This window comes from Brienomyrus brachyistius, chromosome 2 (genome assembly GCF_023856365.1).
Source record: "Brienomyrus brachyistius isolate T26 chromosome 2, BBRACH_0.4, whole genome shotgun sequence".
Classification (NCBI taxonomy): Eukaryota; Metazoa; Chordata; class Actinopteri; order Osteoglossiformes; family Mormyridae; genus Brienomyrus; species Brienomyrus brachyistius.
Genome location: NC_064534.1, coordinates 5,792,699 through 5,806,954, shown reverse-complemented (window position 1 = coordinate 5,806,954; position 14,256 = coordinate 5,792,699). Strand labels below are relative to the sequence as shown.

General features: G+C 46.9%; 2 protein-coding genes across 2 annotated transcripts; one reads left to right on the top strand and one right to left on the bottom strand.

Moving 5' to 3' along the window:
- Nucleotides 1–2,570: 2,570 nt before the first annotated feature.
- cryba4 (crystallin, beta A4) lies at nucleotides 2,571–6,197 on the bottom strand. Its single transcript, XM_048980033.1, has 5 exons — nucleotides 6,131–6,197; nucleotides 5,694–5,812; nucleotides 4,289–4,430; nucleotides 3,824–3,966; nucleotides 2,571–2,774 (listed from the first exon to the last, which is right to left on the bottom strand). Exons 1-5 carry the CDS (start codon nucleotides 6,167–6,169, stop codon nucleotides 2,627–2,629), a joined length of 591 nt encoding a protein of 196 aa, XP_048835990.1. The 5' UTR covers nucleotides 6,170–6,197; the 3' UTR covers nucleotides 2,571–2,626.
- Nucleotides 6,198–9,750: 3,553 nt separating this feature from the next.
- crybb1 (crystallin, beta B1) lies at nucleotides 9,751–12,656 on the top strand. The gene is made up of 5 exons (XM_048980028.1): nucleotides 9,751–9,867; nucleotides 10,626–10,744; nucleotides 11,142–11,274; nucleotides 11,933–12,075; nucleotides 12,473–12,656. The coding sequence occupies exons 1-5, from the start codon at nucleotides 9,751–9,753 to the stop codon at nucleotides 12,654–12,656; spliced, it is 696 nt and encodes a 231-aa protein (XP_048835985.1).
- The last annotated feature ends 1,600 nt before the right edge of the window (nucleotides 12,657–14,256 follow it).

Below are 14,256 nucleotides of genomic sequence, written 5' to 3'. Positions count from 1 at the left end.
GTTGGAGAAGGTTTGTGGCAGATCAAAAGCTCTGGATGTTCTTCAAGGACAAAGACGTTAGCGTGCAAGGATGGAGACATGAAGAGACGGGGCCAGAGAGGAAATGCTGAAGCGATAAAGCAGCAGCCGTCTGGTTTATGTCTCTCATGTGCGAGAGAATGGCCAGAGAGTGTAATGCTCAAGGTCAGATTGAACAGGATAAATGATACAGGGTGTAGGATAAGTGAGATCTACTTGCAGGCTACTTTCAGTAGGAGACTCAAGATAGAACTATGAGAACTTAAAACTTAATTATTTATGCATATTCTCATTTTATGGAAGTTGACGGACTTGACTTCTTTGGTCATGCGATTCATTTTGTAACGCTTTCATTAGCGGCAGAAGATTTTTGCCTTTCTAGTAGTTTCCAGACCCGCCAGTTTGGTGGATCTGTGATACATTCTACTAAATGGGTGTCACTGGCAATCTCGTTAAAAAAACAGAGAGGGTCAGCTCACGAATTCTTCCAGTCCTAAATGAAATGCTCCCCGGGGAGGCGAGCAAAGGAAAACTTGATTAGGCTTCCATCAGGGGCAGTACAGAGGACTGTTTCGCTAAGCTAACTGGATTAGCATCATGACCGCTATCTGTATTAGCTGGAGACAGTGCTTCTCATTCACTTTGGAGCTCTTACGCTAAGCAGATAGTTCCAGATGATTCAAAGAGACTGACTCTACTTGCAGATGGATCTCTGTGTCTTTGAATGCCTGATTCCTCTGGTGGTTAATTGTTCCAGACGCATGTTCAGATAAAGATGAATTTGAATGGTGGATCTAAGTCAATGTTCATTCATGTCAATGTCAATGTATGTAAAAGTAGGGTTCTATAAGGTTAAAATTTGTAGACTACTAATTTCTTCTTATTTCATTTCTTTCTTATTTCTACTTTATCATATTTGATATTTTTAAGGCAAATGGTCCAAGATGGCTGGAATACTCTATTTGATGAAGACAATGGATGAGGTTCGGCTTGTGCCTCGGGCGTGGCAATCCAGAGGGTGGGGCTGGTTGGGGGTGGGGTTGAGGGAGGGAGGGCGATCATTTGCTAAGTATGTGTGCAGAATGGGTGGGTCCTCCGTTTTCCCGCAGTGACCTGTGACCTGTCTCGCTTTTTCTAAAGTCTTGCAGATGCCGCACTGCGGGGTCCACTCCTCCTCTTCCTCACCATCGCGTTGCGGTCGTCTCATTTCAAAATATCGCCCCCGCCCAACCTCCCCCCAAAAAATATCCACCCACCCTATTCCTTCACTTAGAGCCCGACAGGCTGACAATAAAACAACCTGCCAGCCAGCGCTGAGATGATCTCAGGTTCTAGAAGGCGATGGAATAAAGCTGCTGTGATGGTGACGAAGGACACAGCGCAGTGATGTCAGGGCCTGGGTCTCTTCTGCTGCCGCCAGCTCAAAATTAATTAAGAAACAGAGCAGCTGGGTGAAGAGCGCGGTCCATGAAGCTGTGCAGCATGGTGACAAGACCCTCGACTCACACCTCAGCAGAGACTGCCCAGTTTGCCCGGGACCCCATTGTGCTTGATCTAACCATGTGGTTCCAAGCTTGCCCGTGGTTGCACCAAGCACCCTGGGGACTTGTGAGCATTAAGCCATCAGAACTTTACCTATGCATCTGTCCTGCCCCGCCCACTGATAACTTACTGGCCAATAGGGTCATCAGGGGGCTGTGCCCCGCCCACTGATAACCTGCAGGCCAATTGGGTCATCCGGGGCTGTGCCCCGCCCCTTGATAACCTATAGGTCAATAGGGTCATCAGGGGTTGTCCCCCACCCACTGATAACCTACAGGCCAATGCGGTGTTGATCCTTTTGGTTTTACCTTCCGCTCAACAGTTTTTTTGCTGCCATAATAAAACATACCTGTTTATTTTTGATGCCTCTGAAAATAAAAAGTGCTTCCTCATGATTTCCCTTGTTTTTCTTGTGTCATGCCATGAAATATACAATTTCCTGCAAATATTCGGCATATCCCTCCTTTGTGGTGCCGCTGGAGAGCGCACTATGATATACAAAAAAATCAGCTAGATTGTTGAAACTGATGATTCAATTAAATCCTGTCACAAGTTGTAGACTTCTAAACAATATACAGTATTTCTTGTTAGTTCTTGTAATTGTGCTCATATTAGAAAATGATACAATCTACCTGAACACAACCAGTTTTAATAACCATATTAAGGCATTATTTGAAAGAAGATTTTTCCAGACTTTATAACTGGATGTATATGGTATAGTTCCTCCCCAATGATTCCAAATTGCGCACACTCAAAATGTTCTGAAAGAGTTTTGACGCTTTATTTATGAGTCAAATGGGGCTGCTGAGAACCAGTCAGAACCAGTCAGATGCAGAACTGAGAAATGACCATAGTGTGGCTAGAGGTTGAGGATTTGCCCTTCATGAGAAACCATGCCTCACTGGTAAACCTACAGTGTTACGTGAAAGTTCACTTGCCAGCATCACAGCACACACTGATACACCTCAATGAGGCTGAGTAGATTAAGAAACGTTGTTTATTCCCCTTATGGGTAACGTGGAGGTGGACACCGAGCAGTGTGGAGGCTCCGTTGACAGGGGTGAGGTCACTGCTGGACTCGGCGGATAGACTGGATCTGGGGCGTCTGTGAATGGTAACCGAACTCCCTGAAGTGTTTGTACTCTCCACAGTGACGGTCACACTCCACAATGTACTGGTAGCCACGGTACCCAGGGTACTGGAAGCACACAAATCTGAGGGGAGAAGGGAGTGGCAAGCGGGAGTCAGGTTAAGATAAGAAGAGTAAGATGGGGGAGTGAGGTTGAGAGAAGAGTGAGATAGAGGGAGTGAGGCTAAGATGTGAAGAGTGAGATAGGGGGAGCGAGGCTAAGATGAGAAGAGTGAGATAGAGGGAGTGAGGCTAAGAGAAGGTGAGTGAGATAGAAGGAGTGAGGCTAAGTTAATGAGAGTGAGATAGAGGGAATGAGGCTGCAAGAAGGAGAGTGAGATGGAAAGAGTGACCGGCAGATGTGAACGAGTAATAGAATATCAGAATTTGATGGACGGGGGGAGGTATAGGGTACATAAGGCTCATGGGATTTTACTTACACAAAAATGTTCTGAGGGCTGGACCAAAAATGATTGGTTCAGAGAGATGGAAGAGAGGTGAGACCAAGACATCAGATTTTTGTGTAAGTGAGACTCCCATGAGTGTATATAACACTATGGAGTGTCACAGATATTTGGTATAAAGACCAAAGAGAGTATATAAAGTCAGAGAGTATCAGTGTTTGGGGGGCATTCGGTATATTATACTGTGGCGCTGGTGAGCCAAGCGCCGTCTGGTCAATTTGCACATATCCCAGCATGCCTTGCCTGCAAGGTGTAAATAGCCCTTGTGTTGTTGTTATTGTTATTAGTTATGTTCTTTATTGTTGTGCGTGTGGTTACCTGTGTCTTTGTGTGTATCCTGTCTGATCCCTATGTGTAATTAGCTTTCATAGGTCTCCCACTGTGTGTGTATCTTACAGTTCAGCATCTAACAACCCTGTGTTCCATATATGTAATCAGTTCGGTGGGTGCCTGATGTAGTCCTTTTCAGGACTGCTACATAAAAGAGCCTTAAATATATCTGTATTCTCACTGTGACATTATGGCTGGACCCAACAGATACCACAATACAATGGAGTATCACAGATATTTGGTATAAAATGCTAGACAGTATATAAAATCAGAGTGAATAGATTTGACTGTGGTTTTGCTATGGACATCTTGACAGTATCAGTGTTGGGTGGACACTCACGCTCCAGAGTGGACACGGAAGGATCCAACTTCATTGTTGCACCAGCCCATAGCCTGGAGGGAAGGGTAGTCATCAGTGACCTCCCCCCTCCGACCCAGGAAGTTCTCCTTCTCGTAGATGGACATGCGACACTCCCTGTGGTTCTGTAAAGAGATAGAAAACGATCCAGTGAGCATCATAAGAGCCTCAGCCAAGAGAAGGGCCTCACTCAGAGGTAGCGTCCAGACCGTCTTGCTGAGCAGTTATATGATGCAACTTTAGGTTCTACTGCTAAAGGGATGAATCGACCTCCACTGTGAGCTTTTCACAAGGAAACGAACCAATCAAAGTTACAACATGCCCCAACACCTGCTAGTTAGACCCCTCTGAGGGTGAGAGGTTTAGAGAGGACTGGGGGAAATGAAAGATGAGGATCTGAGGAATTAAGGGGGGGGTGGGAAAGAAGGTGAGAAAGAGTGGTCTCACCACGCAGGAGATGGGTCTGAAAGACGTCAGCCGCCCGATGGGGTAGGCGTTGCTGCCCGCCCAGGCATTACACTGGGGGTAGTCTCCACGCTCCAGAATAAACTGGTGGCCCTGATAGGCTGCATGTTCATAACCCACCCACCTAGGCAGGACACACAGAGCAGGCCGTCACTAAATGACACTTTCAAAATAATAAAAATCCCTGAGTGAATATAAACAAAAAAATTAAGTATGCCATATAAACATTATCTCCAAATTACATAACCTTTATATATATTATACGTTTCACATACATGTATACACATTTAAAGAACTCCTGAAGAAAGCACTTAACTGAAACTATACAGTGCCCTATTTTAGTCTGCATTGAATAATAATAATAATAATTATTATTATTATTATTTCTATAGTGCTTTTCATACAAGGAAATGCAGCTCAAAGTGTTTCACATAGCAAAACAAAACCAAAGACAGGGAAGCATCTAATTTACAGGTCAATGAAATAAACAAAGGATGGGATCTTAACAAATGGTTAGTTTGGTACAGGAATCCCCAGTTCCAGTCCTGAGCCGCCAGTTTGCAATACAGTTTGCACATTTCCCTGCTCAGACTCTCCTACTAAACCTGGTAATTATCTAATTAAGATGTGTTTGAGCAGGGAAATCTGCAAACTGTGTTGGATTCTGGCCCACCAGGACCGGAATAGGGGAACCACTGTTTTGGACTTCACCTAGAACAGTCAAACAGTGTTACCTCAAAACGCTGATTCTCTTTTTGACCAGTAGGGGCGCCAGCTCTTTTAGTTTAAAGGTCTTTTGCCTGGAGTGCTCTCTATATGGGACTGTGCTCCCTAGGTCTCTGTGCAGTCCCCAGCACCTTGGTTGCCATGCCCCTGCACTGCCCTGCTGTGCGCTAACGGACACCCTGGGTGAACCATGGTAACTGGAAGGCAGTGCGTGAGGTTCACGTGACTCATGTGCTGCTCTGCCTCACCTGCCTGTCTTTAGATCATCCATGAATTAGCATGTGGATGGATTGATGTATAACTCCAGCTTTTCTCAGATTCTATACAATAGTTAAACACTCCACCTGAAGAGTATTTATCCAGCATATTTCACTGGCCACAACCCTGCCTTCCGGAATGTGGACCAAGTCCATCCTCCCTTGGGAAACTACGTCATTCTATTTCACACCTTCTCCAGAACTGACTTTAACATCAGATTCTGCATTTCTGTCAGTGCAGCTCCAGGTTCCCATCCTCTGATGGATGGAGAGAGACTAAGAGGAAAGGCTTAGATGGACCTAAGATGTCCACTGTTACAGTCTCTCACAACCCACCTCTAGCTTCCTATCCCAGCCTCCTCCTCACCCCCCCCCCCCCCCCCCCCCCCCCCCACCACACTCACGCGCCGCTCTCCACCCTCATGGAGCGCACAGTCTCGAAACCGAAATCCATGACGTTGCAGCACTCGGCGGTGAACTCATGGCGGCGACCCTGAAAGCACTCCTCATCAAAGACGATGATCTGGGGGGGGGAAGCGAAAGTCACACTTCGCCATTGATGGGGGGGGGTCAGTCTGCCATTCTTCTCCTCTACAGCTCATGGGCTAAGCTCTGCATCTAGGGTGTCTTATGTCATAGTTTGAATGTCCTCTGTCAAACTCTTACAGGATTTACTGTTGTAGCAAAACTGTACTCAAAAACAGGACTGTCTGCATAAACTTTTATCTATTATCCGCCTCATTTTGTATGTTTTTGTTGTGCTGAGGCATAGAAATGGGCAACCTGAACACCGTGTTAATGTCTCACACCCCGTCTTGGTGCCGTTTAGCCGCCATCATACCTTCCAGTGGCCAGTGAACTTGGTGCATTGGTGATTCATCTTAAGTGATAGGGAGAGGGGGTGCAGTTTAATCGGTGGAGGTCTGCCTGGAAAAGGTGAGCATTCACAGAGCACAGAATCACCTGATGAGAAACCGCTGCCACTGACTCACTGCTACCGGCACCTGAAGAGGGTGGGTCAATAAAAATAATCGCCAGCAAAGACTAGGCCACCTGCCAAAAGGTTCACGCCAACCCTGCGATCCCCCGGACAAAAACACATTAAACTGTGGTGGCTTGTCGTCTCCTGGCGACACAAGCAGTTGCTTGGCAGTTAACACCGTAAACAACCAGAAGGGGGAGCAACAGGGGAAAAAAAAAATGACCAGCATCCACAGAGGAAGGGGCGGGACTCACCTGGCCCGGGGATCCACGGGACGACCTGCAGCAACAGTGGGAGCCGGAGTGTCCCTCTGGCCCTTTTAAAGCCTCCCGGGGGTGAAGGGGCCTAGCAAAAAGCCCCGGCTCAGCAGGGGGGAGGGGCGGCCCGCTCATTGTCGCCCCACAAAGAGGCTTAACCTATAGATGGGCAGAAACGCTAACACTGTGTTATCCCCCGACTACGTCTACATAGGAGGCCGAGACGCATGGGGTATGGCACCGGAGGGCTGCACGCCCCACATGCCGTTCTGTTCCCTCAGGGCTCTCATTCCCTAGATCTGCTTTGGCAGACAGAGGTACAAGAGATTACATTAAATACAGGAAATGAGTCAGAAGCCTAATCCAGCTACAGTCATGCACCATCACAGCCAGCACAATGCGGAACCAAGCTGATCTCAGCATCTAGCCTGGAGTCATGCGCATTCACAGAGACCTTTGCTTTACTGTTAGGGCTGCCTATTTTCATGTTTTCCCTCAATGTTCCTGTTAGGCAAACCGTTGTCTCTAAATTGCCTGTAGTGTGTGACTGTTTGTAGACGAGTGAAGGACTGGAATCCTGTCCGCGGTGTTTCCCGGGATCCAGACCAACAATGATCTGCAATAGATCTGTGCTTCTGGCTAATGCAAGGACGGATAATATAGTAGCATATTAACTCAAACACATGACTAACAGGAATTTAATTCAAATATATAGCGGCTCTGTGAATAGAAGACAGCTGCCGATTGGTAATCACTGGCAGAGGTGGGAAGTTCAGGCCCAAATGACAAATCCAGATCAAGGTTTCTTTTCATCCAACCAATTGCATATAAAGAGTCACATTCACATACTACTCAACTGGTTGGTTGAAACAAAATCTTGGTCTGAACTGGTGACCCTCTGATCACAGGTACACAGGCTTAGCCCACTGAGCCACGTGCTGCCCCCCCCAATACTTGCATAACGGACTATATTGAATAACACACATATGCTGTATGTGAGAATCATTATATATATAATGACCCCAGAGCTTACGAATAAAAGGCTCAGTTGGAGGGAGTCATGTGACCCCAGAGCTTACGAATAAAAGGCTCAGTTGGAGAGAGTCAAGTGACCACAGAGCTTACGAATAAAAGGTTCAGTTGGAGGGAGTCATGTGACCCCAGAGCTTACGAATAAAAGGCTGAGCTGGAGAGAGTCATGTGACCCCAGAGCTTACGAATAAAAGCCTGAGCTGGAGAGAGTCATGTGACCCCAGAGCTTATGAATGGGTGCGTTCGACTTCATGAAGCTGCTTACAGCGCTGGCTTAAAGCAATGCATTCTGGTCCTTACGCAATGCATCGTGGTTAGATTTTTTTGTCCGACTTAAGCTGGCGCTGCAAAACGTCACGACGCCTCACCATGTCACATGGTACAAAAACCTCGCGAGAGCAAGACGACTTAATACAGATCGTGCAGCACCTCTCTGCCGGCTGCACAAACTGGAACTGCTTCCATGACGACACAATTTTGCCCTAATTGGCTGAAGATTTTAGTTAAACGCATGACGTTTGTATCCCAGGCAGTTCCGATGCGTTATCTGCTATTTCTCCCAAAAAGCACGCAAAGCAGTGAGAACTGGTTTTCAGTTCACTTACCTGGCAAAATAGAGTTTAAATAAATGACATGATCTTTGTCCTGGCAGGTGTCTTTTTACACAGGGCCACTGTACATAGTTTGTATCAGGAGTTGGTTATTGTAAAAGAAGTCATGTGTATGCAGGTGATACTCGTACAGATTTATCTAGTCAGGTCTCGCACACTACGAGGAGTAGAAGTTGTCCGACTTGGCTGCAGTCAGTCCGTACTCCACCCCTGCAGCCGCCGGTAGATCTCGCTCCACGTCACGTCAGCTGCAGACAGACCTAAGCCCAAGTCGAACGCACCCAATAAAAGGCTCACTTGGAGGGAGTCATGTGACCCCAAACACCTTGATATTATCATCGTTTACCTCAGCTTCTCCTGTTAATCACCCAACTGCCTTTTCAAGGCATTCAACATGAGCCTTGTAAATGGCTGGAATTTTTTAAATTATTTTTTTTTTTTTTTGTTTTTTAACTGACAGTATCTTATACATCTGTGAAATAGAATCTGTTAGTATATTAATTCTGGCGCAATTTTAAATGATTAACCCAGGAATGTTTCAATTAATGCTTTTATGACCGTACACTCTAGTGAATGTCACTTTCGCGAATGAGTTTCTGCGTGAATTTCTGCCTGTATGACTCTAGTAGAAATGGAAGTTGATGGACATCTTGGGTATCTCCAGCATCTCCAACATCTCCAGCATCTCCAACAGAACCGTGCTGTCATCTTTGAATCCAAAACAAAACCATGTGATCTGGAAAAATTGTCCATTCCTTCATAACTTCAGAGACTCTTACCCTGAAGACCCATGGTAATGTATTATTAGGAAATAAGAAAAGGGCTAATATCCTTATATTTTTAAAGTTAACACAAACTCTCAAAATTGCTTTATTTGGGTCTGTTGCCTAAACCATTTCTTGGATGATTTGTTTTAATAGAATGCCACCATTGTAACTGTGCTGCAGATCTATACTGTATTCAGGCACAGCCTCCCTTAGTGTCCCATCATACTCGGGGGGGATGTGATTCAGGCAGTGCTGACCTCTGACCTTCGCATTCCTCCCCTCCACATGCTGCCTGTAGCCTCAGGCGGTGGCCAGCCGGACCCCGGCCCAAACTCCCATGGTCAGTACTTTCCTTTCACTGCAAACTGCTTACGGTCACAGGTGACGCGGTGAGCGGGCGGCCGAAAGGGGGGCGGCGGACATGCGGGGCGGCCTGATGACGGCAGCAGATCCCTTTGTGCACCAAGCCCTGCTGTTTGCCTCTTGCCAGGGTATAAAAGATGGTGCCCAGGGTGCCGGAGCAGAAGCAGCGAACACACCTCCACCAGCCGGACTTACGCAGGTGAGGCCATTGGGGCAGCTTGGGTGCCTGACTCTCCTGTCCCGCTTGGGCTAAAGTGTGCTCAGGCTTGGGGAGGTGGGGCTGGAATGGCTTGGTGGGCCGGCGAGTTCTTAGTGAGGAGCTATTCATTCAGACTTTGAGGTAAACATTCATAGTAGAGCGCTGAGCTCAGGCTGATACTCACTCATCCCCAAATCCTGCCGCACACTCCTCTCTATCCTCTCCCTCCCAGAAACTCCAAACCCTCACGATGTCTCAGACAGCCAAGGACACCACGAGCAAGGGAGCCGAAGCCAAGGACAAGGGATCTCCTGCCTCTGGGGGCAAGGCCACGAAGACCGCAGACACCAGCGCGGGCAACTACAGGGTAAGCGATCCGTGCTTCTAAGAACCATACCCTCTTCTGCAACTCAGGCCAGCTACCCCTGGAGAAGATCAGCCTCAATGAGAACATTTTAGCTATTCACAAATGAGGCTTTGCAGTCGACGGAGGGCAATATTTCTGCCAGCTGGCAGTAACTGCCATGTTTAACCCACAACGATTTGCAGCTATATAGTAACCCTGTCTGTGATTGGTCTTATGCTCTCATGTTCCCTACGCTTCTTTATAATCACTAGGTGGCACCAACTACGTGCACAGGGCAGGTTATAAAATAATGCAGCTGATCTCTTGTTTTGAGCAGGTAGCATTTTGCAAATACTGAAACCCCAACAATAAGAGCTGCTACAGAACTGTGCATGTAACCTTTGGATAACTATCATCATCTGGAAGGGCAGACCTCGGAACCTCTTCCATTTAGCTTAAATGACAGCTTTTAACTGGCTAAGGATCTGCGGTCGCCGCTTTTAGCAGAAAGGTCTGATGGTTCACATCTTTTATGGCCAGTCAGACACTGGAATAATCAGTGACCAGGCATTTCTGAATGAGGTTGTTAAAGAAGTGATCTGCAAGAAAAATGCCATATAGGCTGTTTAGCAGCTGCTGCAGTGTGTCATGTGACAATTTGAATAGATGCTCAGCAATTCAATAGAATGTCTGCAAAATGCCACAGTACACTTAATCACTGTTTACTAAGAACATATAAAATGGAAGCGTATAACATACGTTTTCCTCCTTCTTTGTAGATCATGCTGTTTGAGCAGGAGAACTTCCAGGGCAAGATGATGGAGATCCAGAATGAGTGTGTGAACACGACAGAGATGGGGCTGGACCGTGTGCGCAGCCTGCGTGTGGAGTGCGGCCCGTAAGGCTCCTGAGGTCGCAGAGATGGCTCTTTCTGCGTTACCATGCCAACAATAATCACAGCAGTCACGCGTGTAGCACTGCAAAGAGCAGTCACTGTAGGCAGCGCTGTTCAGAAGCTCAATCAATCACAGCATCCAAGCAGGTACTGCTGTTTGCAGTAGCCCCACATAAAGAACTCAATTTCATGTAAAACTCTTTAATTTAAAGGCGCGACACTTGCTCCCATACCCAGTGTGTACATACAGCCTTAAACAGACACAGACATAAACAAATGACTTCACCGCAAAATGCTTCAAACATTTGCAAAGGTTTTCGTGGAAGACCACTGGCATCTTCCTGTCACACTCTGCTCATTTTCTCCACTCCGTCCTCACCCCCCCCCCCCCCCCCTTCAGCTGGGTTGCCTTCGAGCAGACTAACTTCCGTGGGGAGATGTTCATCCTGGAGAAGGGGGAGTATCCTCGCTGGGACACCTGGTCCAACAGCTATCGCAGTGACTGTCTCATGTCCTTCAGACCTGTCCGCATGGTGAGCGTGACCATGTGACACCAACACATGTCAAGAGATCCCAGAGATCCCAACTAGGGAGAAAACAAAAGCGTTTTATGTTTCCACAGTCTGCGCAATCAACAGTAATCCTCCAATGGAACTGACATTTTCATAGTTTTAGAAATATTGTAGCTTTGTAATGAAAGCTCAAATGTTAAGATCTTGATAATGCTATTCATCCACAGCACCTTAAGCGAGACTTTGCCAAAGGGTATGTAAATGATGTGTTTATCAAAACCATGTTCTAAATTACAGAAAAGGTCACTGAGACCGCTGTCTCCTAAACTTCAGTTGTCATTTACTGTCAGTGAAAATGGTCAAGAATGCCCCATCTGCAAAACTGAAACCTTGAAATATATGTGTTGCTATACATACAAGAGATCTGAGTTCTTATACTATAGGAAAACATTTCCCTGAAGAAAAAATGTCTGTGTCTCCCTCTCTGTCTGTCTGTCTCTCTGTTTCTCTGTCTGTCTGTCTGCCTGTCTGCCTGTCTGTCTGTCTGTCTGTCTGCCTGTCTGTCTCTCTGTCTGTCTGTCTGTCTGTCTGTCTGTCTCTCTGTCTGTCTCTCTGTCTCTCTGTCTGTCTGTCTGTCTGTCTGTCTCTCTGTCTGTCTGTCTGTCTGTCTATACTGCAGGACATGCAGGAGCATAAGATCTGCCTCTATGAGCTGTCCGACTTTGAGGGCAACAAGATGGAGATCCAGGAGGATGATGTGCCCACCCTCTGGGCGCATGGCTTCTGTGACCGGGTGGGCAGCGTGAGGGTCTCTGGAGGAGCGTAAGTAGCCCAGAATCACTGGGGACAATACAGCTGACTGGGAAGACTGGTCTCATTGAGAAAACACATTAATGCAGCAATGGATACTTTAAATCATACTGTGATATCCATTCATCAAGAGTCACGTTTCAAAGACTACTTCCAAGTAAAGTGCCTGCCTTTGGACATCTTTAATGCAACTTTTCACTGATGACTTACCATTTACCGAGGGACCCCCCTCCCCCCCCCCCCCAGTTGGGCATCTTTGTATGGCCCTGGTCCAGTTCTGGCTTCCAACTCCCACAGATATACATAGATAGGGGGTTTTCTCGCATGTCCTTGTTGAAGCAGTGAATCACTTTTTCCTGTGACGCATGTGACTGCCTTCCCCTCCGCTCTCCGCTTCTCTGCCTCATAGGTGGGTGGGTTACCAGTACCCCGGGTACAGGGGCTACCAGTACCTGTTTGAGTGCGGCGATTACAGACACTACAATGAGTTCTGCGCCATCCAGCCCCAGATCCAGTCCATGCGGCGTGTGAGGGACATGCAGTACCATCCGCATGGCTGCTTCACCTTCAGCAGCACTGTGGCTAGCAAGTGAGCCACCAAAGCTCATTTGGGCTCCGCCCCCCCCTGCCCCCCAGTCCTCTCTAATAGTAATAAAAAACCCATTTTGGAAAAATGACTCCCTGAGACCGTCTCTGGCCCTTACATTTCTCAGTTCCTCACATGCTAGGTGTCTTCTGAGTATGAAACAGCAGGTGGCGCACCAGCGAGGTCTGGCACACTGATACTGGACCGGGGAGATCAGTTGGATTTCTTTAGTAAATAAACAGCTGTAAGCGCAAGCAAACATGTAAAAGGGCGAGAGTAAAACAAACTATGATTAACTGGGAGACTCACACAGTAGAGATTATTAGAGGAGCAATCCCGCGAGGAAGTGAATGAATTTACAGGCTGGGCACTGGAAACCGACAAGCTGCTCAGGTTCTCAGTGGGTGGTAAATGAACGTAACCTTTAGCTTGTCTGGAAAGTTGTTTATTTTCCTTTGTTTTTGGTCATGTAGTGGCAACAGTTCAACCCAATAAACATTGAGGTCCTGGAGCTCAAAAGGAGCACAGAGATCTGCGACCACCATGATACACTGTCAGAAAAAAAAGGGCCAATTTGTAGCTTTGACTGTACAGTTCTTGTCACTGGGGCTGTAACGTCAATGCTCTGTTTGTAATACCCTGACTGTCTACCACCACTCAAACTACACATTGGCATAGGGCCCCCGAGGTTTGCTGGCCCCCTGTTGGCCACAAATAGGTAGAATTTAGTGATTAATTATAATGGTTGACACACCACAACAACGTAATGTGTCCTCTGCATTTAATCCATATGTGACATAGCAGGGGGCAGCTAATTCAGCGCCCGGTGAGCAGTGCTTGGGGGTGGTACCTTGCTCAGGGTACCTCAGTGGTGCCTTGCTGGTCAGGGATTCAAACCTGTAATCTTTCCTAACCATTAAGCCACCACTGCCCATAAAATTAGTGGCCCATACAGGGATATTTAGTATAAATAGTCACTACAATAAATATTCCTTATTTTGGAATATGCTGCAGCAGCACGATACACTCTGACTACTTCCTAGCTATTTATTTTGTGGGGGACTTTAATGTTCACATGGGTAATGACAGCGCAACTTGGAAGGGTGCAATTGGGAGGAACAGCTATTTTATATATTTTGTGGCACCATCGGGGTTTAGTTAGTTGGCTAATTCCCACTGTCTTTCACAGAAATATCCTCAGAGAATAAATACACAGAATATAACCTGAGTCTGAGGCCTCAGGTCACAATCGACGCATATTTATCATCCTGCAGTTGGGTTACAGCTCACACCGGGTTCTTTCATTCTGTGGGAGTATGGAAATTGTAGTCACAGGCTGTACAGCGGTGAGCACACATGCAAAGCTAAGTACAGTACACCTCATACAGCATATCTGAATAAACAGAAAATAAGTGTGGATGTGCCTGGGTGGGGTGATGTGTCATGACAAGGCCGTTCCCTTGCTTTCACTAAATGACCATTTCACCAAAGGACTAGGCCTAACTGCAACTAGGTTGAACTTCCCCAGAATGCCCATGTGCAAGTGTACTTTGACCCCAGAGTTTTTGCATCCACTCTGCTTAGGTCGTACCCAGCAGCTGCCTCTA

Excerpts from the sequence above, each read along its gene's own strand:
- cryba4 (XM_048980033.1), bottom strand. The coding sequence starts at position 6,169 with ATGAATCACCAATGCACCAAGTTCACTGGCCACTGGAAG. Across the intron at positions 4,431-5,693 it reads ATGAGGGTGGAGAGCGGCGC|GTGGGTGGGTTATGAACATG; the intron begins GTGAGTGTGGTG and ends TGTCCTGCCTAG. Across the intron at positions 3,967-4,288 it reads TCAGACCCATCTCCTGCGTG|AACCACAGGGAGTGTCGCAT; the intron begins GTGAGACCACTC and ends ATCTCTTTACAG.
- crybb1 (XM_048980028.1), top strand. The coding sequence starts at position 9,751 with ATGTCTCAGACAGCCAAGGACACCACGAGCAAGGGAGCCGAAGCCAAG. Across the intron at positions 9,868-10,625 it reads CCAGCGCGGGCAACTACAGG|ATCATGCTGTTTGAGCAGGA; the intron begins GTAAGCGATCCG and ends CCTTCTTTGTAG. Across the intron at positions 10,745-11,141 it reads CTGCGTGTGGAGTGCGGCCC|CTGGGTTGCCTTCGAGCAGA; the intron begins GTAAGGCTCCTG and ends CCCCCCCTTCAG.